At 44.7% G+C, this 23,815-nt stretch overlaps 1 protein-coding gene across 1 annotated transcript; it reads right to left on the bottom strand.

Moving 5' to 3' along the window:
* Positions 1-201: 201 nt before the first annotated feature.
* Positions 202-16,845, bottom strand: rab4b (RAB4B, member RAS oncogene family). Its single transcript, XM_083637050.1, has 8 exons — positions 16,730-16,845; positions 8,290-8,370; positions 6,763-6,877; positions 5,929-5,991; positions 4,090-4,244; positions 3,785-3,880; positions 3,324-3,500; positions 202-3,049 (listed from the first exon to the last, which is right to left on the bottom strand). Exons 1-7 carry the CDS (start codon positions 16,743-16,745, stop codon positions 3,385-3,387), a joined length of 642 nt encoding a protein of 213 aa, XP_083493176.1. The 5' UTR covers positions 16,746-16,845; the 3' UTR covers positions 202-3,049; positions 3,324-3,384.
* Positions 16,846-23,815: the final 6,970 nt, after the last annotated feature.

Genomic DNA, 23,815 nt, shown 5'->3' with positions numbered 1-23,815 from the left:
TGTGTAATTTCTCATTGCTCACATTGGAGCACATCAGTGAGAGGATTACCAATACTCAAGATCTGATCCAACTCCCCCCTAGGCTACAAATTTGGATGAGCACTTAAACAGAAACCTAGTTTAGATGTCAGAGACTAGACAGAGATTAAAAAAAAACATCCAGGATGAGATATTAACTTAAAAAACAAGCAGTTTACTGGGAATTCCATTCATTACAATCAATGAGCAATAATCACCCTTGATAGACAAATTAAATCTTATTTACAGCATAGATTGCTCAAGATGTACAGTAGTTGAGTTGATTATATAGCATTAGTTACTAAGAAACAACTGAGTTGGATTGCACTCATCGTTGCATCGAGTCCAGACAGAATGATGCCGATACAGCTGTTTTGTTGACTGCAGTTAAAATGCAAAGTATATATATATTTTAATACAAAGTAGCTCTGACTCTTTCAACAGTAGTCAACTAATTTAGATGAAGCGGCTGTAGTAGAGTGCTTTCAACAGCTTATGAATAAGAGTGATCGAGAGTTGTTGACAGGCTCCTCAGGAAGTCAACATCCTCTCCCTCCTGTCATCACCTCTACAACAGCGGTAAGCAATAAAAAAGTCAAGCCTCAGATGGCAGAGGACTTATCACAGCAGTTCTCGCCTTCTGACAGCAGAGGAAGAAAGCAAGAAAAAACAAAAGCACTCAGTTGTTCTTTAGTAAGAAATGATAAACATCTACAATTAAAATCTTTATTACAGTATACATTTCAAGTAAAATAAAAATGTACAATTCTATAGTTACAGCATATTAACAAAACGAAAATGAAAATTCAAAAGTAAAAGTGCACTTGCAGAAGGAGACACATTTTCACACAAAGCAAATATTTTTCTTTTAAAAAAACAAAAACAAAAAAACTTTTTTTGAGCGGTCTGTCTTGCGATGTCATATACTATCTTCCTCCCCCTAAGTGTGCTGCCTCACTGGAGCCTGAAAAGCATTATGGTTGGGTCTAGGCGGGCACATGCTAACACTTGAGAGAAAGACATGAGAAATGGATACGCGGGCAGTTTGTCTCCTCTCTGCTGAGTCGGTGTGTGACCCGCTCTCTGTGGTTCTGACAGAAGCAGCAGCAGTGCCTGTGAGTGACTCAAGAGCAGGGTGGGAGCTTGGGATGTTTTTACAGTGAAGTTTTTTAACTCGCAACCTCAATCTCTTCCAACTCCACCACAAACCCCCAGTCAGTGATACATGGAAAGAGGAAACCATATTGCAGTGGAGTGGAAATCCCCCTTTCTCTCTGGGGCAACACGGGGTCTGTTCTGACTTGACGGGAAAACATCTGGGTCGACTACGAACCCAGCGACGACGACGACGCACAGCGGCGAGGACCGCCGCTTTTGTGCTGGAGAAAGATTAGCGACAGCTAATCGGGGACGATGAAAACAGAACCTCCGATTTTATCAAAGTTTTCTCGCACCCTCCCATTAAACAGCAACGAGCCCATATGACTAAACTGACTGGGTGGCCTGAATGTTTCCCCACGCGCGCACTGAGGCAAAACCACGCATGTGGTTTCCTGTGACCTTCCTTGTATGTGCATGTAGAGCAGCATTCAATTAAAAGCAGGGCAGGGGTGAAGGGGAGGGGAAAGAGCCAGGCAGGAGGAGGCGGCAGAGACATGGTTAGTTTAACCCTCCACTGTGACAGGGCCAGAGACACAGGGACTTAACATGAGCTGGGGTGAGCATGGGGAATCAGATAAATACAAAACATTTGACTTTGTGACCTTTGGAGTAAAATAAATAGCAACATTTCTCTCTCATTTTGTGTGTGCTTTCAACATGAGCAGCACAGGTTTGCCTGTGTGGTGAGTGGAGTGACAGGACCGTTCCCTTTGGAGGCACCGCTGACCGCTTTTAGAGACATGGCGACTGGGAATAATATACACCCACAATATCACGTGTGTAACGAAGGCCGATTCTCTACGTCATAATAGTACAGTTCAACGCAAACCAATAAACAAAGCATTCGACAGACCCAAGATCACTTCAGATGCAGTAAAATACCTGATACATTTGGGCCTCGATGATTGAAAAGACCTGGCGCCATATCTTACAGGCACAAAGTGCAAGGGCAAATCTTTGCTACTTTCTAGTACTCAAAATCTTCATTTTTTTCCTTTTAATTACCACTGGCTCACTGAAACACGTCCTTTGATGTACTGACCCTGAGATTTTGAGTGCTAGAGACTAGCAAAGATTTGCACTTGGGCGTAATATATAGTCTGTTATGTACACCAACACCCACAAATTAGCTGCAATTTACACCAGATCTCAAGAGAATTATTAGACAACTGCAGGAACCTTGACAAAGATTTACAGTATGTGGTTTTGAATATATCTATAAACCAAAATCTTGTGCATGTTGGCGTAAATTGAGGCGCTAGTTGGAGGACACATTTAGACCCATCTGTTTATCACGTTACAAATGACAGGTTGAATTGAAGAGGCGCGCTCTTCAGTGCAAAATAAATGAGGGTTCAAATATGGGTTAATAAAATGCTAAATATCACCGTGTGCCTCTATGAATGTTAAAACTCAAAAAGGTGCTGAACAAGCTAAATCATGACATCCTTCCCAGATAGCTTGAATGATAAATATATGCAAAAACGTATGAATGATATTCAGGTACAGACAGTGGTGTGTGTGTATGTGAGAAAGCATCGCTGAGCAGGTGTTACTAAAAATCAGGAGAGGGATTAAAAAAACACAGTAGGACAGCCCATACACTTAACCCTTGACACCTCCTCATCTGGTAATTAACTGAGAAACTATCTTCTCTCTTCTCTTCTTTAAGATCCCAGCACATTCACACTGAGGGGTTTCCTTGCCCAGAACGCAGGGGCAGGGGTGTCCTCCCCAGGCAAGAAGTGGACATTCTTACCAGAGGTCAGGGGTCAGGGGTCGCAGTGGTCTCCATGACCACTGATCCAGGTGATGTGAGGTGTGTGAGACGGAAGAGATGAAGGTCCCGCACACCCAAAACCACCTGGAGCTGAGAAGTGGGAAGAGAGAGGAGATGAGAAGAGCTACAATACCATCACTGACTTGCATTGATCAATATCATGTAGGGATGGGACAATATTTCAGAATTAGGGATTACGTAAAAAAAATATCTACGTTTGTTATATATATAATATGCTACATTGATGAAATAAGCATATCGTCCCATCCCTATCAATTAATCGGGATATAATCTCTGATGGAAAACGTAGCACGATTAGCATGCTGAGCTGATAGTGATACTCTCTAGCATTACACTGACTGACCTGTAAGGGACGTCCTGCATGCGTGGGCCTGTGGGTGGCGGTGAGGGTGGCGCCCCGGGCCCTAGCAGCTACACTGCTGCTTATTCTGTGTGGCGGCGCCTCTCGGCTGCCGCAGCTGCCTCAAGGAGGCGTCTCCATACTGGATACCTGAGCCCATCCTCTCTGGGTCCAGCTCACCTTTCAAACACACAGTGGTGAGGACTGTCAGCGATGAAGACAAACACACTGTAGTGTACACACACACACACACACACACACACACACACACACACACACACACACACACACCCTTAACAGCACATTCGCAAGGCTGCATGCGTGCACGGAAGTGAACACACACAGAGTCAACACAAAGATGAGGACAATGAACATGCAAAAAAAAAAAAAAAAAAAATCTGCATAATCACACAGCAACTTGAAACTCAGACACACCTTATTACCAAACAAGTGGAGCTTTGTACCTGATTCTATCTTGTTGAGGATGGTGCGGGCGCACTTCAGGAAACCCTCTTCTACATTCTCCCCTGTCAGAGCGCTGGTCTCCAGGAACATCAGCTCTGCACAGGCAGACACACATTCAGGGTGGAGGAGAGAGAGAGAGGGAGAGATAGAGAGAGAGAGAAGAGAGAGAGAGAGAGAGAGAGAGAGAGAGAGATAGAGATAGAGGCACAAAAGGCAGAGTGGAGAGGGGAAAGGAAGAAAGTGAGAATTAGAGGAGATATAGAGCTGAGGAAATCTAAGAGACTGTGCATCTGATGTCAGTTACCGTTCTCCTGAGCAAAGCGCGAGGCCTCCAGGAAGGTCACCTCTCTGTCTGCGTCCAGGTCCTTCTTGTTGCCACACAGGATGATCACTATGTTGGGGCTGGCCAGCGTCCGGGCGTCCGTCAGCCAGTTGGTCAGGGCATTATATGTCTCCCGGCTGCAGGACAAGACGGCACCGAAGAGCGTATCAAAACTATGGATACAGCCACCATGACATCATGCATTGGTTTGTGGACTCATGTTTTGAAGCCTTGAGTTTGGTCGTCACCATCGTGTTTTTTTTTAGGACAGAGCTACCTGCTATTGGGACCATAATTTACAAAATGATCATGCTGTATTGAAGAAGACTTGAAACTAGCAGCAATCAAGACCATGAACTCGTTAGGAAAGTGTTAATTGAGGTAATGAATCAAGTGAGAAGTCGGGGTCATTTTCCCATTGACTTCTATACAACCAGACTTCTTTTTGTAGCCAATAGACTGTATAAACGCGGGTGAGTTATATAAAAGAGTCTGCCGGACAGTGATGTCATACAGAGAACTTGTTTTGGCTTGAAGCCACCCGTCACCATGGCGACAGGACGGTGGTGTCCATGGCAGCACGAGGTGAGCAGGAGGGTGTGGCTCTGCAGAAATGATGTCTAACAGCTGCGGTCAGACGCAGCCCAAAAGATGACCTCACTTCTGCTCACAATCCTGCACAGATCCTGCACAGACTGGGTCTCGATCACCCACTCTCTCCCTCATCCACACACATCCACACACTTTGCTGTCTGTATTCCTGCTTTCACCTACACAACATTGATAAATGTTAAAGATGTCTCCATCTCCCCTTCTCTCCCTCATGCCCCCCCTGCACTTTTCTCCATCCACTCTCCCAGGTGACACTTTCTCTAATGGACTTTTGATTTCCCCGGGCTGCTGCTGCCTTCCAGAAGATACTACTATATTACATCTCCTGCCACTCTTCTGCACCCTAACCCACACACCCACACACCTACAATCCTACATTGGTACAAACACAAACTCTATTACATTCCTGTCACTCAGCATTCACACATTCACTCCATCTTGATTACACAACACTTCTATCGCAACTTGGAGCTTCCAAAACTAAACCGTGTGACTGGGTGCTGGCAGTCATATCACTATTTTTTTGAGTTTGAGTTTTTTATTCACACATATGCATAAAATAACAACATTGGAACTAATGAATAATGCATATATGCACTATGTCTGTCTCTGCACAGAATAAACTAAACTACACACATTCTGGAGATGGTGTTGACATGGTATAGCGCTTTATTACACTGCACAGACATAAACCACAAATATAACGCTAATACAAAAGATTACAATATGGACGTTTTTGAATCACAGCACAAGTATGGTAACTACTCACAAATTTCACAGGTCAGAAAGTGTCAGTTAATTTGACTGGAAGTCCAGGCAGATCCATGTCATGGATGTGCAAGGCAAAAACATTCACATTTATAGTCAAGGTGGAAAAAATGTGTTTGGCCCAGCAGCTAGTTATCTCCACGTGTGATACACACCAGTCTGAATGGGCACTAAAAGCTGGCAGGAAAATTACCACTAGCCAGATGCTTGTGCAGGTGAGCTTATATACCAGCCACTTAGGCAGGTAAGCAACCATGTTTCAGAGATCGTTTGTGTGTTGTGATTGGTGATTTACCAGCAACTGTGGCCTCTAGACCAAAAAAAGTATTTCCTGGCCTGACTACGAGAGTGAGTGAGTTAATAAATACATTTTGCTTGACACAAACGTGGTACTTTTCTGTTAAGGAGAGGCAGTGTGAACGCAGCCAGCGATGGATTTACCTGGTGATGTCGTAGACGAGCAGCGCCCCGGCCGCACCTCGGTAGTAGCTGCGGGTCACAGAACTGCGGAGGGAGGACAGAAGGTTTCATAACATAACATCATAACATCACCTACTCAAACTAACCATCAATGACAGAAGACAATGGGTCTGTGATTGGTTGGAAATAGCTTGGATGTGGATAGTGACTGACAAATGCTCTCCATTCTTAACAAATGCAGTCAAGCTGCCTTGGAGTAAGCCACTTAAACGTACATTCAGCAATGTTTTTGTGTTAAAATAAGTGTTAAATGGCTCTATATTCTAACAGCAATCACTGAAATAGAGTGTTTGGTCAGTGACTTGAAACCCCCAACCCCCCGCTGTCCTCTCTCTCTCTCCTGTAGTTCTGCATGCAGGGCGGATGTATCTCCGCAACTTGGATAGTTTGAGGTCGGCGCCAATTTTGATCCAATCAGAGAAAAGGTGACATTTTGTGGGAAACGGAAGGCCAATGCTGCCATCAGTGAGTCTCTATGAGTTACAGTTGTGGAGATACGTCCGCCCTGCCTGCAGGACTACAGGAGAGAGATAGAGGACAGCGGGGGGTTGGGGGTTTCAAGTCACTGACCCAACACTCTATTTCAGTGATTGCTGTCAGAATATAGAGCCATTTAACACAGAAACATCACTGAATGTACCTTTAATAACTCTCAGTGATCAGTGGCACAAGACTGGGGCTGCACTGGGCATCTCCTGGGCATGATGAATGAGTGTGACCGTGACAGTGTGAATGTGAAAGTTCTCTTCAGGTCAGGGTTTGCCACACGCTGAGCAGGCTGTAGAAGGAGTTTACCGGAATCGCTCTTGCCCGGCGGTGTCCCAGATCTGCAGTTTGACCGTCTTTCCGCCGACATTGACCACTCTGGACCCAAACTCCACCCCGATGGTGTGGTTGGAGTCCTGCTTGACTGCATCAGGACAGGTGGACAGTGACGAGGGGAGACAGAGAGGACATAGAAAAGCAGAACAGTAACTTTAGCGTATGCCTTTCATCATGTCCCCAAAACAAAAAAGTTATGGAGAGACTGTTTCGGCAGGGTGTTTTATCCTGGCAAAAGAGAGAGTGAAGTCTTATCATTTAACCCAACAGGTGGCGCACTGCCATAAAGACAGACCTTCCAACTCAGTTCTCAGAGTCTTAGTTCTGATCTATAATATGTTGGTGTGTTGTGCTTGTTTCAAAGACACGAGTGGGTATCTTCAAACAGCTCATATCCATATCAGAGGACTAGTGAGTCCCTAAGAGATTAACACTGTCAAAAAACCTCCTCCTGCTTTCACTCCACTGACAGCACTGGGCCCTGGCACGTCTTTAATTAATTTGAGCGTGTGTGTGAGCGTGTGTGTGTGTGTGTGTGTGTGTGTGTGTGTGTGTGTGTGTGTGTGTGTGCGCGTGCGCGCATGCGTGTGTGCAGCGCGTTTCACTTTCAAATTATTCACCATATAGCTTAAAAGATAAGATTAAACTGGAGAAATGCGTTGGACTTCACAGCTACATTCATGCTTAGAGCGGCTCAATCATGGCTAAAATGATGTTGTGATATTGTGATAAATATTATTATCCATGATTGGCATGAGGAGGAAACCATTTTTAGACTTTTTTGCATCTTATGTCAACATCTTCACTATTTTCAAGGACAAGGCACATTTTAAATCAAATGGTTTTAATAGTGCAGATATGATACTTCATGTGCTTACTTAACCGGCATTAATAACTGGTTCTGCTACATCACAAAATTTTTTACTTCATTAAAAAAAAAAGTTTCAAAATGTACTGTAGGTTTTCTGAAGTTTAACCTAAGAAAAGAAATGGCCTGGACAATGTTAGTAGCTTCCAAACCAAATACTTACTTTCCTTGTTAAAATAAATTAAACGAGCATCATTAACATTCCCTGTGAGTATTGGTAAGTCTTTCACATTATGAGAGAGGTGCTGCACTGCTCTGTCCTGTTCCTCCAGTCCAGATTCTAAGAGAGTATTTAGAGTTATGTGGGCCCAACGTGAACAATCTGGACAGAGTAGACACAGTCCTGCTTGAATTCTCCATAGAGGTCAATGAATAACTCAGCCTGGAGGGCCTGGCTGAAAAAGTGCAGTAGAAATTAGTCTAACCTCACAGTAGGGAGAGGTGTTACTTATGCGCTATATGCACTATATTTAACAAATCATCAGTAAACTCTTAAGCAGTATTATTGAGCATATATTCTAGGCTGAGTGGAAAAACGATGAATCTGTATTCATGTGTGAGGTATGGAATTATGTAGTTACTGTAATGCAGCCAGTCATGTGAGTCATAAGCTTTTATGAGGGGACACTTACACTTGCTCTCAATGAACTGGTGGAGGAGGCACGATTTCCCCGCCCCAGCACTGCCAATCACCAGGAATTTAAACAGGAAGTCTGGAAGCAAAGGAGAAGAAGGTAGAAATCAATGCAACAGAATCAGGGGAGAACAGAAACGTGCCGGTCTTTGCTCTCCAATCCTCAGATTTTCTTTTAATCCCACCTGAGATACTACAGTCAGTGTCCAACAACCCCAGATTAGCCAACTAATCACTAAACCCTGCATGTGAAGTATAACGTGCTCCTTCTGAATCCAATTGAATTCGCTCAGTAGCCTTATTTGTGCTAAGTGGAGAAAGGGCTGTGGGTGGAGCCTTGAACAAGCAGCAGCACAAAACTCAGTGTTCATAGAGCTTTTGAACAGTCAAATTAAAGCACTTTCCGGGCATTGAGAGAGCAGATGACGCGGGTGGAGCGGAGCTGAACAGAAAAATGGCCCCTTTCATTTCGGAGCCCAGAGTCAGTCAATCCAGCTCCGGTCCACTTTTTTGTGATCCGCTCCGTGTCTTGTGTGAAACGCCAGGAGACAATAAATAATGACGACGGGATCATCTCACTGTCACTGTATTAAAAGATTGATGTTTTACATGAGTGCTTGTATAGAAATGAAACACCCGATTATGTTGAAAATCAAGCACTTTTTTCAAGGAGTACTGTATATTCAAATTTAGCACTTAAGACTTTGTAGGAATCTTGAAAACAACACAACAGGTCATTAGAATGAAGCCACGGGGTTTGCATCATCTGAGCTACTAGACGTGGCTTAAGATGATAAGAGTGACTAGCGTGGGACTGAGTGAGCGTGGCCAGCTGGGTGTGCAGATGTTGTTGGTGTGTCGTGTGTGAAGCGGGTTCCTGCTCTAAGTCTGGAGAGTACTACAACCCCTCCTACACAGATGACCCCCTGACCCCGACCCCGGCCCGAGCCCAAACGAGCGGAGCCCTGACGTGCAAGGCCACTCGCAGCCTAAAGGCAGCCCTTTGTGTGCTGTGACCACAGACAGGGCAAAGGACATTTGCATGCGTAGGCTGTGTTACGACCTGATCCATGAGATATGAAACAATATGAGGATTGAGGAGAGGGGGAGAGCTGAGGGTGTGTGTATGTGGGCGTGTGTGTGTGTGTGTGTGTGTGTGTGTGTGTGTGTGTGTGTGTGTGTGTGTGTGTGTGTGTGTGTGTGTGTGTGTGTGTGTGTGTGTGTGTGTGTGTGTGTAAAAGAGAGAGATGTGTGAATCAGTGTGAGTGACATGCATAGAGAAGTGTGGACAATAACAGAAAAGCAGAGAGCCGGTCTGACGGATTCAGACCAAATCAACAAAACAACAAAAAATGCAAGGTCCTGCAGCGGAAAAGTGGAAACCGACTCAACTTTTGGAGAAACGCAACCAGAGATGGTGGATTATAGAGACAGTGCATTCCAGGCTCCGCCAACAGTATGAAATAGCATTCTTCCAGTCTCCTAAATGGCAGCTTGTGATTGGCTCTTTCTCCATGTTATGAAACCTCATTGGCTCCTAAAGCATCTGGCATACTCTTCGCACACAGGCTGGAGGCGGGGCTCCGAGGAGGGCGCACGCACTCTGCGCGGGCCGAAACAGCACATAGTCAGTGCGCAGCTCGCTCCTCCCACCCCCTCCGCCTGTGGAAGCTCCAGGGGAAAATGGCGGCGATTAGTGCCAGGAATGAAATTGAATGTAACGTTCCCAATTCTATGTATTAAATTTAAAAAAACGACCCTCAACATTTGGGAAGGCTAAGCCACACAACTACGGTAGTTCGTTATAATCGAACGTCATGCTTCGAGGGCGACTTTACGACGATGAGGACTCAATCACAGCAGATATCCGCTGATAGCCTACCCACGGAGATCTCACAGGCACAGGCAGCAAAACCCGACGCGCTGATAGAAAAATCTCCATGGACGCGCCGCACTGCGCTCAGGCCTCGCCCCCCGACACGCCCCGTGCGATGACGTCAAAATCGCCGCGCACCCTATGCGCTTGGCTGGGCGCCAAGAGTATGCCACAGGCTTAAGTCTCCTAAGGGGGCGTGGCAGTGGCGAAACAGATACAATAACAGGAAGTGACTGGAAGTTGCAGTCTCGATTATTCATCGTCTCTGACGCAACCCGACATCAGGCTGCGGTGACTAATCACGTCAACGACGCCCACACACACACACACACACACACACACACACACACACACACACACACACACACACACTCTGCTCTGTTTCACTCTCACTCTCTGCCTATTCCATTCACACTTCCTTTTTCTTCTGTCATTTTCCCCTCTCTCATTTTCCACCATGGGAAGAACCCATGTGTCACGTTTTGTCCCGCATGTCAGTTCATTTGAATGACATCTCCAGCCCGCTGTTTACTGAGCAACTGTGGAGACAGAAGAGAGACTGACTTCCACCGACTGCAGTGATCCTAAATGACTGAATGATTAGAAGAACATTATTGGCAGAAGTGTGTGTCGGTTTGTCTTCATTCGCCAAGAGCTGGTGTCAGAAGAACGATATGCTACATTAGCCCTGTGTGTGTGTGTGCGCGTGTGTGTAGTGACACTCCACACACACACAGATGCACGATGCATCGCCTGAATTGGTGAACGCAGGCTAAAGGGGCTGACACACTGGGAGAACTACAAAGAACGAGTAGCGACTGTCGCGTCGCCTCACGTCGCCTTTGTCGGAGCCAAAAAGTTGCACTTGAACACACCGCAAAGACTACAGCTGACGGTCAACTAGCACGTGCGTTGTGCGCCTGCGTTGTGCGCGTGAGCTTTCCACGTCACTGTGAACATATTTGTGTGTTGGATTGATCAGATGAAGTTGAAAAATGAGAAGAATGTTTTGTCTCTTCTCAAGCACTGCACTCTACCAGCCAATCAGAGAGATTTATCTCACCGACTGCCCGAGTCACGGTGATGTCCACACTATTCATCACCTTATGTAGCCACGCCCATTTCACCCGGTTGTGTGGTCGTGTGACGACTTCCGGCTAAAAAAAAAGAAAAAGAAAATGGCTGCACTGCTCCAATATCATCTAACTCTGAATTAACTTACTTTAGCCAATTGTATGTACAGTAACATACCAAATAATAGCAAACGGCAATGTCTAAGAATGCAACGCAGTGTAACTGGCTCGTTAAGTCTCGCATTCCAGGGAATTACGTTAACGTCTGCGGGTCTTATAGACGTAAATGGCTCGAGCTGCGCTCGGAGGAGAGTAAACTATCTGAAGCTTTCTTTGTTGGAGTCCAGGTATGTTTTACAAGAAAGTGCTCGTCATTGTCGACGATAATGTTATCTGACCTGGCTAATAGTGGATACTTGCTTGCTTGCTGTGTACCGAGCTCAAAGTAGTAGGCTACATTCTTTGACCACCGGAAGTGTTAACACAACCCGGAAGAATTTGGCCCACCCCCGCGTCTGAACATAAGGTGAATAGGACGAATCAGTGTGACGTCACTTGCCACCCAGAAATGCGGAACCCCGCGGCAGTTAATAGTATGAGTTGTGGCAAACAAACGTTAATATCTCAAAAACTATACATGACATCGCTTATATTTTCACATTCTGAGTGAGAGCAAGAGCTCAAGAGTTTGATGTATAATATATGCATGTCGTGTTAAAGTTGTGTGAACTGTCGTAGTTTTTAAAATGTAAAGAGAGTTAGCTGGCTAGAGTCGGACACTCAAGCCTCGCGCCATTTGGGCTCCATAGGGTTCCATTGCCGTTGCCACCCAGTGACGCCGTTTGTTTACCAAAATGCTGCTCGGCTGATCCCTCGTATACCTAACCTCCTGAGAGCCTACTTCACTTGGATTTGAAGACGTAGTATCATCAGGCCATTTTGGTTTGAGCTTAAGCGCTGGCTCTGTTATCCAGACCTGCTGGCCTGGAACATTATTATACAGTGATGGTGAGATTACTAGCGAGGGAAATAAAATGACATCTGTGAATATTCAGCTCCACACACAAGGTAAACTCAACAGAGCTGTCAGTAGTTTAGAGGAGAGGAGAGGTTGAGCTTTTCTCTCTGTGTGACATTTAAACACATTATGCAGAGTGCTGAGTGCTCTTGGAGGCACCTTGCTCAGTCAATATAAAGCACACCACTCTGCAGCTTTGTTTGTTCTAGTGCACCTTTGTTTGTGGAAGCTTGTGGTTTCTGCAGCAACACAACCTTCAGGTCAGATCCTTGGTAACAGAACTACCGCTGTAAGGGCAAGGGAAGTAGTCTACCAGCACTTTTGCAACAGTATATCCAGAATGATTTAATCTCCACACAACTACACATTACCAATGGATAGGATGGGACAGCAGAAGTGACAGAATCAAAAACTAGCACAGCTTTGTTTTAAATGCTTGCCTCAGCTTTTCAGGGTCTCCCAGACATCCCATATTTCCTACTTGATATCTGCATACAACAATGAAGCTGTCAATATCATGTCAAACCAATAGGGATGCAGCGTTGCCCCATGCAATATCATGTCAAACCAATAGGGATGCAGCGTTGCCCCATGCAATATCATGTCAAACCAATAGGGATGCAGCGCTGCCCTGTGCAACAGCAGCCTGCTAGGCTACTCTGTTGTTGTGTTCTTTGACATAAATATTAAATAACCCCTGAGGGATCAGAGACACAACAGTGTCACACAATATGCTCTCACTTACACTATGAAAACACTGCAACAAAGAAGGCCCACATCTACTAAAGGTCTAGCATTAATCAAATGGCAATCCAAACATATTGTCTTCTGATCTACTAATACAGCACACAGGTATTTGCATCTGGGAGGGAAAAAAAAGATTTGTGTTCATCTAGAGACACTGGTGAACTCTGCACTCTTGCCTTAATGAAATGTGTTTGTGTGTGTTCCAAGGCTGGAACGCAAAACAGATGGAAACATTGGAAATGTGATTTATTTACCAGCTGTTGACTGCACCATTTAAAAACCAATTAACTGGTTATTTATTTCCCAGGAAAAGGATGTCTTCTTTACACACTCCATGTAAAAACTCATTGCATTAATTTGTGACTCTCGTGGTGCAAACAAACACCCCAACCTTCACACATGCCCTTGCTCTTATCTCACCAAGATTGTCCAGGCGAGCTCAGGGACAGGCGGCCTAATACACAAGTATATTATAATCATTCATAAACAACTGTCAAACCACCTCTCGACAGTCAGCAGTCTTGAGTTCTACATCATCTCCCATTCCCACCGTCTGCCACCTTGTTAAACCACATCTGAATCAATATAAAAGTTATTTGACAAAAAAGTTATAATCTGAAACATACATAAACACATTTCCATTTTGCTTCTCTCTGTTGCCACTTGACAACACAAGTGACTATATCTCCACTTGAGGAAATCTTTCACATGTGCTTTTCTAATCAGCCGACATCAGGGAGTTTTATTTCCATGGAAAAAGCTCAGCCACACAGGAAGTGATGTGTCACGTCTTTCAGAGAGCCTGGTATCTGTTACTGATCACTTTGTCTTCGCTTGTATCTGGTAATTTTGGGCTGCAGTGTTATTGTTCCCCCACATGGTTTTATATATACAGTAAATGAGCAGATGCAAAGCGTTTGCCCACAGACTAGAGGTGATGTGGTTTGTTTGCTATAAACAGAACTCACAATGGTTGAACAGAAAAAAGCAATATTATCACCAAAAACAAAACTCAATGGGAAAAAGAATTGGCAATACTAGTGACACCGATTGTGAAAAGTGATCTTTGGGAAATGCAGTGCAAAACAGCCCAGCAAAGACTTCAGGAAGTTCAGGTGGTAAAATCCTGCAGATTACCACTTTAATCATAGGTTACATCAACCCCTTGTTGTAGGTTTGTGTTCTGGGGTAAGCAAGCACACTAATAATAATTATAGCTGCTGCGCAGCAATGGGTCGTGGCGGGGCACGACCCATTGCAGACTGGATGCTTGCTGGTGGTGTTTTATGGGACTGGATGCTTGCGTGTAAAAACACACACTGCTTCAACTTATATAGGGTGAGCCAGGAAGGATTTATGACATCACTGATGACATCACAATTGCTCGAGTGACATCACTGATGGCATCACAAATACAACCTACGGTAATTGCCCTAGGTAATTAGGGCAATTAAGATGCTGATGCACTGTGGGCTCAACTTTTGACCAATCGAAAATCTGTTTGATACTTTTGTGTAGGACAGTCTAACGATGCAGATGCTGAAGTTTGGTGTTGTTTGAAGAAAAAATGTGGGAGAAGTAGTGTTTAATTAGTTTTACAGTTTTTGCAGTTTTGCGGTCTTTAGACTTCATAATTGGCCATAGGTTGCATTGGACAAATGTTGCTCCTCATTTGGGCCCACATTTCAGTGAAAGTTGCAAAGCTGTAGCACGTATGCCTGATTTTTTATGAATTTTCAAAGTTTGAAACTTTAGACGGTCCCTGTAATGCCACCATTAGGACTATTGGCGCCAAATTTGCATCAAAGACGTTTGGCATGGGACTGGACAGTTGTGCAAAGTTTGGTTTATTTTCATGCATGGGAAGTCCAACTTCCTGGGAGAAGAATAATAATACAGGCAAATACAGTAAGTGGCCCTGCCGCTTCGCTGGCCCGGCCACTAATAAAACAAAGCGTCAGTAGCACACCTGTGTTTGTAGTGTGTAGCCTAACCATAAATGGTTTGCATGTACCGGTACACAGCTTCCAAAAATTACTTGGCAAAGCTAAACAGGACATTAACACAAGCGTGGGAATGGCAAGTTCATTTTGATCGAGTTAAAAACCAACAAAGATAAAGGGGATGAATCATTGGTTAGAATCCCGGCCATAATATCAATCAGTCAGTCATGTGCAACATGGCACAAATCAAGTCACAATTTTGTCAACCACAAGATGTGAGATCTCTGTTCACACATCTCCATAATTAAGGAATATGGATATGATCATTGTTTTTGTCCAATGACCCCAAGCCAATGCTCTTGTATGTATTGATCATAACAAAACGTGTTACCAGTGATCAGGTGCTAAAAATATAATCTATTTTCAAACAAGGTCAAGTAACACTGACATAAACATAGCGTGTCTGTGTTACTGTGTTGTGCCTTAACTACACTTAGTAAGCTAAAGAACATGTGCTGTACAGAAAAGAACAGAAACAAGAATTCAATTAGCTTCTGTTGGTGCAATTTAGCCTGCTTCTGTTACTGTACTTATGATACTTTTCGCTAGATCCCTCCTGGAGAAGAGACAACAGAGGAGACGGAGGGAAAAAAATCAATAGAAGACTATTACAGCTACCATTAGTGCTTGCACTTCACCATAAAAATGGTCTAGTGGAGGTACTGTTTCATACGAGAAAAGAGGGCGAGAAAAGCAGATGGATGGAGACTGTGAATGAGAGAGGAAGAGAGAGAGCAACAGGAGAGGGTGATGGTGTACCGTTTCAAAACAGCGGGTAAGGTATCCAGTCAACTGTGCCTATGTTCATTGACACCACAAAGGAGAGCCATGATAAATTAATTTATGTCGATGTAAAGTCGGAGTAAAATTCTTGTTTATGTGGGTGCTCATAATGTCTACACCCTCATGCCAAGGCAACATGACTTGTGTCAGCATAAGCATGCAATGTAGTTGGTTCTTGTATTAGCCTTGTACTTGTTCTAATTCCTATGCTTGAATTCAACTCAAGCAGGAGAACACATGTGGTGGTGTGCCCCTTTCACGTCTGTGTTGCAGAGAGTCATGAAAGGGGCTAGCTAGCCGCTCACTGATCAGAGTGGCCACACCTAACACTAACAGCTGCTGCTGTCCAGGTAAACAGGAACGACCCGGCTGGCTACCGTGACTTCCTGATACAGGCCTCGGTTTCGAGCTACCTCTAAAGTGAAAACACAAAGTACCTGAAATAAAATGCAGCCTGCTTGCAAGGTCACCAAATCCGCTTTCATTTCATCAAACTAACGGTACCTCAGTGTCTGCAGGCAAATTCTAGCTACTTGTCACAACATGCCGTAGCTCTGACTGTGCCAAAACTAACCCAAGTTGGTCCAACTTTTAACTGGCAATATTTCAGCATTATGTTTACTCCTACTCGTGATCATGTAGGGAAGCATACAATCTGCCATTGTTCGACAGTGGTGTCAATATTCACGAAGAACGCCCAACTACTGTAGCAGTGTATGAAATGTAGCTATACGTTAGTTAACCTACGAGTAAAGCCCCAAACATCCTGACCTAGCTATTAGCTAACATAAGCTAGCCATGAAGCTAGCTTAGTAGCTAACTAGCAAAGCGCTAACGTTACTCACCATTGAACAAGTGTGTGTATGGAACAGCTAGCAAACATGACATGTCAATCTATCACACGATATTGATACAGTCTATGCTACCAACACACATACCGTATGTCTCCGACATGCTGGTCCTCGCTGTTTGAAGGACTCACGCAGGCTTTATTATTGTTTTCTTGGCACTGTGAGAGCTATGCGCTAGCTGGGCTCCTCTACACCTCCCCAGGGTGTTTGTCTACGAGGTTTCCTTGGTCCCTTCTTCCTAGCTTCCTTCACTCTCACCTCACAGGATTGCGTATGGTTGCGTAGGCGTACCACGTCTTTGCCGTTGTCGTAATGCGGCCTTCAGGGGTTTTCGGAAATATCAGAATAATCACTTCAGCGCAGCCCCGACTGCGACACGACCTTTCCCCCCGAGTTGGAGAAAGAAAAAAAGGGCGAGGTGAGAAAGCGGCTTGTATTTTGGGGGAAATGGCAGACAGCATTACATTTCGGTTAAGAAATAAATGAATACGCCAATTGATACTTTCGCATTTCTACTATTCATTCTGAAAAGTAGTTATGTGCAGTGTGATCTCTAAAATAAAACAACAGACATCAAACATATTTTGTTACGGAGTCGGAGTCCAATTTGTTATTATTTCACTCGCTAGGGCTTGGTTTACCGCTGTGAGAGGGAGTTTACGAGGAGCACGGGTAGGCAACATTAGATAAGGCGCACTCAACTTGATTGCACGTATTCATGCTTAATTATGCCAATGCCAAGGCCTATTTCCAATTAACATCTCGCGTTATACATCAATGGTAAGATTTTATTATGTATTATTATGTAAGGCGCACTAAACTTGATTGCAAGTGTACTTGATGATTAATTTATGCCAATGCCAAGGCATATTTCCAAATAACATCTACACATCAATGGTAAGATTTTATTCCGTCCACTTCTTTTCATTTTATTTAGAAAAATGAAAGTTGATGATACTGGGGCCACATGTAATGGCAACAACAAGCCACTAGATGGCAGGCAGAGATAAGATAGAAATCTGCTTGGAGCTTGAGGGCTATCTTCCTCAGTTTACTGCAAACCAAACCATGTTCCAAGTCCAACCAAGTTAGAATAGCTTTGACGTCACATGGCATTACATTATATGACATTTTAGTTGCATTTAAAGTAAAAAAAAATAATCTTCTTCTTGTTCCTACCATTGAAAGTTTGGCCTTCACAGTGGCCAAATGGCCATACCATACCATACCATACCATACCATACCATACCATACCATACCATACCATACCATACCATACCATACCATACCATACCACACCACACCACACCACACCATACCATACCATACCATACCATAGCCTACCACACCACACCATATCATACCATACCACAGGAATAGTCTCATTATAGTCATTACTACATCAAAATGCAATGTTAAAATCTAATAGGAAAGTTATGTACAAGCACAGTGTTCTTCATTGACAGATGACTACTCTGGAAAGAGTTTCACAAAGCTGTGTCTTTTGAGGTTTTGTATGAGGAATGTCTGTCTTCTTGTTCTTTACTTATTCATTCATCACCTTTCCATACCAACTTACACATGCACACATACGCACGCACGCATGCACACGCACACACACACACACACACACGCACGCACACGCACACACACGCACACAGACACACACACTGGAGTGTGCAGGGCCGCCCAGGGGCAACAGGTGATAAATTACAGAGCCTTCCACTCTGCTACTATCTCTTGCAGTTCCTCCCTGCCTTTGTTCTGTTTGGCAGAACCCGGCCTTGTTAAAAGCTCTTTTCACTGAGATTAAAGACAGAGGGAAACACTGGGCTCAGCGTCGTGGGGGGGCACGGATGTTTTCTTAAGGTGGGCTACAAGGCTGCCCTGAAAGGTGTGTGGGAGGCGGACAGCAAAGAGGGCGTGTCTCTTCTTCCTTACCTTTGAGGCTGTTTCAGTAAAGTCACTTTGTTTCTCTTCTCTTTCTTCTCCTCTTGTCCATTGCAGCTGCCGTCATTAGAACAGATTTATGTTTGGACTGCGGTGCATGCAAGCTGCTTGTGTGTGTTGTGCGTGCGTGTGTGTATGTGTGTGTGTGTGTGTGTGTGTGTGTGTGTGTGTGTGTGTGCGTATGTGTGTGCGTGTGTGTGTGTGTGCGTGTGTGTGTGTGTGTGTGTGTGTGTGTGTGTGTGTGTGTGTGTGTGTGTGTGCATGTGTGTGGTGATGGTGGTGTTCGGGGAGGGAGGGGGGAGTTGTTTGGTAGTTTTGACCTTGGACCATCCTGTCACAAACAACCAGTTCAGAGAAAAGGCAGGGAGGCCTGCCGGATTCATGTGTACTTTTTAGGAGGCTGTGTGTGTGTTTGGGAGGGGGGGTGGGGGGCCCAGGGATCCTTGAGGGCCTTCCAGGGGGTACCCAGCAAAAAGGGCAATCATTTATTTTTACTATAATTCCATCCACAATGACAGAATGTTTGTCTATTTTGATCATGGGTTTCATTACACTTTCTGACTGTAATAAAACCTCTAAAAGCAAAACATCTTATCACACGGGACGGGGGACCCTGGCTGGGACAAAATCTGATCAAATGGGGGGTCAGGTGGTGTACTTTGGGTCAGTTTAGGGGTCCTTGACATGAAGAAGTTTGAGAACCACAGGCTCTATATGGACCTTTTCCATTGGCACCTTTTGGCAGCGCTAAGCCATGCCATTCCCCACTGTTTTCTGTTTCCATGACTCTCCATGAAATCATCATCTCCTTTCATGTCCCGGGTCCAGACAGTTTGAGAGCAACATCAGAACCCGGTGCGTTTCTGTGTGAGCGCATGGGGGAAGCCCCATTGTAGCCTGCAGACAATCACATAGGATCACAGGATCCACAATGTTTAGCACAAACAATGAGTCATTTTCCACACAGTAATGAGAGTGAATCACCTGCAGAGAGACAGGTGAGCTCTGTGTTTTGCCAGGCATCACTGTACTGTAAATACAAAGGTGTTTGTGACTCACTGCCCTATACAGTAAAACAGAGGGATTTCTTGACGCCCTGCTGTTTTATATACAGAAACAAAGGGCTGTATGAAGTAAGGGCTATTAAGAGATAAGGTGCAGTAAACACAGCCATGAGCTATACATGTGGTATACATGAGGTATACATGAGATGAAAGACGTACAAGAATGCTGTGAAGTGAAGGCTGTTGGCTGAAGGTCTAAACTCCAGCTAAACCTATAGAGGCGCTGCCTAGAACTGCAGCAAAGTTTGAAAAGTAACGGTCAAAACCTGAATGGGACAGCCAGACAGAAGTGTAGGAGTGGAAGGAGAACAGTGTGGCTCTGATTTGGACTGAGGGGGAGTATTTATATGTGCAAGCTGCTTCACACAGCACTGCTTGTGTAACTGTGCATGCCACGCCAGGGCATCTAGTCTCTCAGTCCAGCTCACAGACTGTGCTGCCTGTATGTGTGTCAGCAAACCTCCTGGTAGGCTGCCACACATTAGCACAGCACCCCCCGCAGGCTATATGAAGCACACCGACGCAAAGATACACATAATATAACAAAGCAAGACGGCAGGCTTTGAAACGGAGAAACGGATGAAAAGAAGAAGAGAGCGTCTCTGGAAGCCGTAGCGAGGGGGTCGCTGCACAGAAAGAGAAGATCAAGCTGCTTTTAGCTATTCATACGTTACCTCTCATTCATCTTACCATTATCAAGAGAGATGGACCACCATGGCTCCCCTACAGTCAACTAAATATAGTACAGTCTACTCTACAGCACTTTGTGATACGCAATGTACTGTACTGTAGAATTGTTATAGGACCATAAAATGGATGGTTATTGGATCTCTTCCCCCTCATACTTGCGCTGGATTTGGTAGAGCGATGAAAACACGTGTAAATAGGTTTGTTTCTGGTATTCCTAGGAAAAGCTGCTGCGTTTTATTTTAAATCTCTGTTCAAAGCTTGAAGCCGGGAGAGGTCACAGAGGTCAATCTTTTTCTCTACATCATCTTGACGTGAAGGTTGCATGCTAAAATAGAACTTTCCCTTAGGGCGTCAACAGGCACTGTGCCGGCCGTTGAGGAGAGACGATCCAAAATAGAACTCAGGCATCACAACCTCACCGTGGCAGACACCTCTTGGTTTTCAGAGGGCAGGGAGTGCCACGCCATCTTGGTTTTACCAGACAGAAACGTCACCTTCAGCGTTAGGTTTCTCCTCCGGTCCGGTTGGGGCTTGCTTCCTAGTCTGCGGACAGTATTGAAGTCAGAGCGAGTCATAAAAGAGGCAGAGGTTGGTAAACTGAGTTCAGGGGTCGAGGCGAGCCTAAAATGGCAACAAGTCAGACGTGTCTTCTCACCCCCATGATGCACCTCCAAAAGCCAAGGTGATGCTGAGTCTCTGGCATGTGGCCAAGCTGGGCCTGGGTAAACGTCACACTCGTTTATCAGCTCCATAGGGAAGCTGCTGGTATTATTCTGGAAATGGTGGGGGGATGGGGGGGGTCAAGCTAGGGTAAGGTAACTGAGACAGAGGGTTTTGTGTATGGCACATAGTAAATGGTAGGGGTGTACAGCAGGGGTGCTCAACGTGGGATCCGGGGACCACCAGGGGGCCTTGAGGGCGTTAGTTAACACAATTAGCACGTAGAAGAATGAGAGAATTTTGATAATAGTTTCACTGTTATCTCTTTCTACAAGACAGATCAGTCATGGAACTCTGGACAAAATCATATCTAACGATAAAAATATCCTCAGATTTGGGTCAGACAAAATCTCATCACATAGGGGCAAGGACATAATTTATTGCGGGGACAGGGAAAGTACAGGGGACATGTCCCCTGTACTTTTTCAGAAGGCAGTATATTGGACCCCTGCACTTTTTTCGTTGAACTCCTTGTGGACGTGCCTGGCCGACATGACTGTCTGCCAGAGGCTAGTAGCAGGAGGCTCATTTAAAGCCAGAGTGAAGATGCTGCTGTCAGATGACAGTAGAAGACCTCAGGCATTGTTGTAAAGTGGGCTAAATAATGCTCCAAAGTTATATAGGCAAAATTGTGTTGAAGGAAAAACTGGCATGGCCATTTTCAAAGGGGTCCCGTGACCTCTCACCTCAAGATATCTGAATGAGAACACAAGTCTCCCCTGTTTTGGGTAGGGGTATTTAAAAAAACTAAAGCCCTTTTGAGGATTTGGGCTTGTACTAATTGTGTGTCCCCCACCTTTGAAATCAAAATTATGTCCCTGCATGGGGGTCTGTGGCACTAATGTGGTCTAAATGAAGGCTCTGTGATGTGAAAAGGGTTGAGAATCACTAGTGGAGAGGAAGGTAAGGAATGGGGGGGGGGGGGGGGGGGGTGGAAGGAGTGTAAGGAAGAGAAGGAGAGGCAGCATGGAGAGGGAGGGGTGGTGGACGTGCGGCTGTGTGCAGGAGAGGTGAAGGGTTAAGAGTGCAGACAGGCCAGGCTGTGTGTCAGTGGAAAGAATCCTGCTGACCTCTCCAGTGGCAGATCACTATCCGATCCCCCCGCAGCGTCTTCGGCTATCAGCAGAGTGAAGAGAAACTCACCTTTGTTCACCTTCACTCCGCACAACCCTCCTCTCTTTCCGCTTTTCACACTGTCACAGGCAGCACCGCCTGGAGCAGAGCAGAGAGACGTGTCACAGCACCGCCTGGAGCAGAGAGAGACACAGGCAGGGAGAAGACTGTTTTGGTTGATTTTTGGTGTGTGTTTAGAACAGGCAGTGGTGTTCCATTGTGTTTTATTGGCAAGTAAAATGTGTAAAAGAATGTTGTTAAAAAAAACTGCCAATATATTGTTTTTCTTTTACCAGATTTTGGATGCAAAAAGTATTGTGTTCAGTTGATATATATAGCTGGCAAAAAATGTTTGTTGGGAAACATTTGGCCGGTGAGTTCTTGGGTTGTTTATTTGATTAGTGAGCCTGCTTAAGACCATTAAATCTAAAATTATGTTCTAATAAATTTATTTTTTCTTTTCTCATTTGTACAAGTGGCGCTAAAAAGGAAGTTTTTGAAGCGTTATTGTCACAATAATCACCAATGAGTGATTAATTTGATTGCTAAATGTTTACACATATCTTGAAACAACACATTTTTCATGTTGAAATAAGGTTTGAAAGTGTCAAAAATACACTGGAGGACTGTGAGATGGGGTGACAGGAAGAGAGATAAAAGGAGAGACAAAAATAAATGCGGGGCAGGAAGTAACAACAGGGAAAAGCGATGTGCATCCTGAAGCGAGACAATGCAGTGAGCGAAGCCCCTGCTCAGCATGTTGACTGCTATACACGATCCTGTTGTGCAAAACACGCATTATGTTTTGGAAACTTGCATGATCAGGCAAAAGACAAATACATTTGATAATAATGACATATCATTATGCCATTATTATCAGGTAGCTGAGAGAAAGTTTGCAAAATGACTGAAGATAATGACTTGAGAACATTCTGATGATGCTCATGATCATAATGATACTGGCAACGCTATGTCATTATCTAGAAGATCAAAAGACATCTTCACTATTTCCACATGCTGCATCAGGCATACAGCCTAGAACAGTTACGGGAAAAAAAAATCTTGGAATCACACCCAACGGTTATTGCTGCAATTCTACAATAAATAAATAAAACATTACCACATGATATTTCAATTAGCAACGTGCCCTGATTTGTGCCTGGCCTCCCACTGGCTCCGTGATAATAATCAATCACAGTATCTTGCCTCATCTTCCTGGTGACACATATTGACATATGGAAAGTCTTATCATCTGCTAGTGAGTCGTGGCTGCATGTGTGCTGGATGTGACTTGTTGAGGAATCTTTGCATGATGTCATCCGCAATGTGCGGAATTCATTCAGAGAGTAAAGATCTGCTGCGAAGATCGTCTTGCAGAGAGTGAAAGGCTAGCCAGAGGCCCCCGCGTCTCTCCAGTGCGCGCTCTGCTTCGTGTTCAGGCATCGCTTGTGCTCGTTGCCACTCCATCACGGCAAATAGGAGAAACTCATATTTCTTCATTTGAGAATATTTTGCAAACATGATTGTCAGCTCGCCTTTCAACACACACTTAACTGGGGGAGCCCCCTCCTGCAAACACCCAGCCTTTCAGAAGCATGCCAGACTGCACGCACACAAAGGGCCCTGCAACGCTGGG

This window comes from Poromitra crassiceps, assembly GCF_964638095.1.
Source record: "Poromitra crassiceps genome assembly, chromosome: 5".
Lineage (NCBI taxonomy): Eukaryota > Metazoa > Chordata > Actinopteri > Beryciformes > Melamphaidae > Poromitra > Poromitra crassiceps.
Note: the sequence above shows the minus strand (reverse complement) of the source record. Positions and strands in the feature narration are given on the sequence as shown.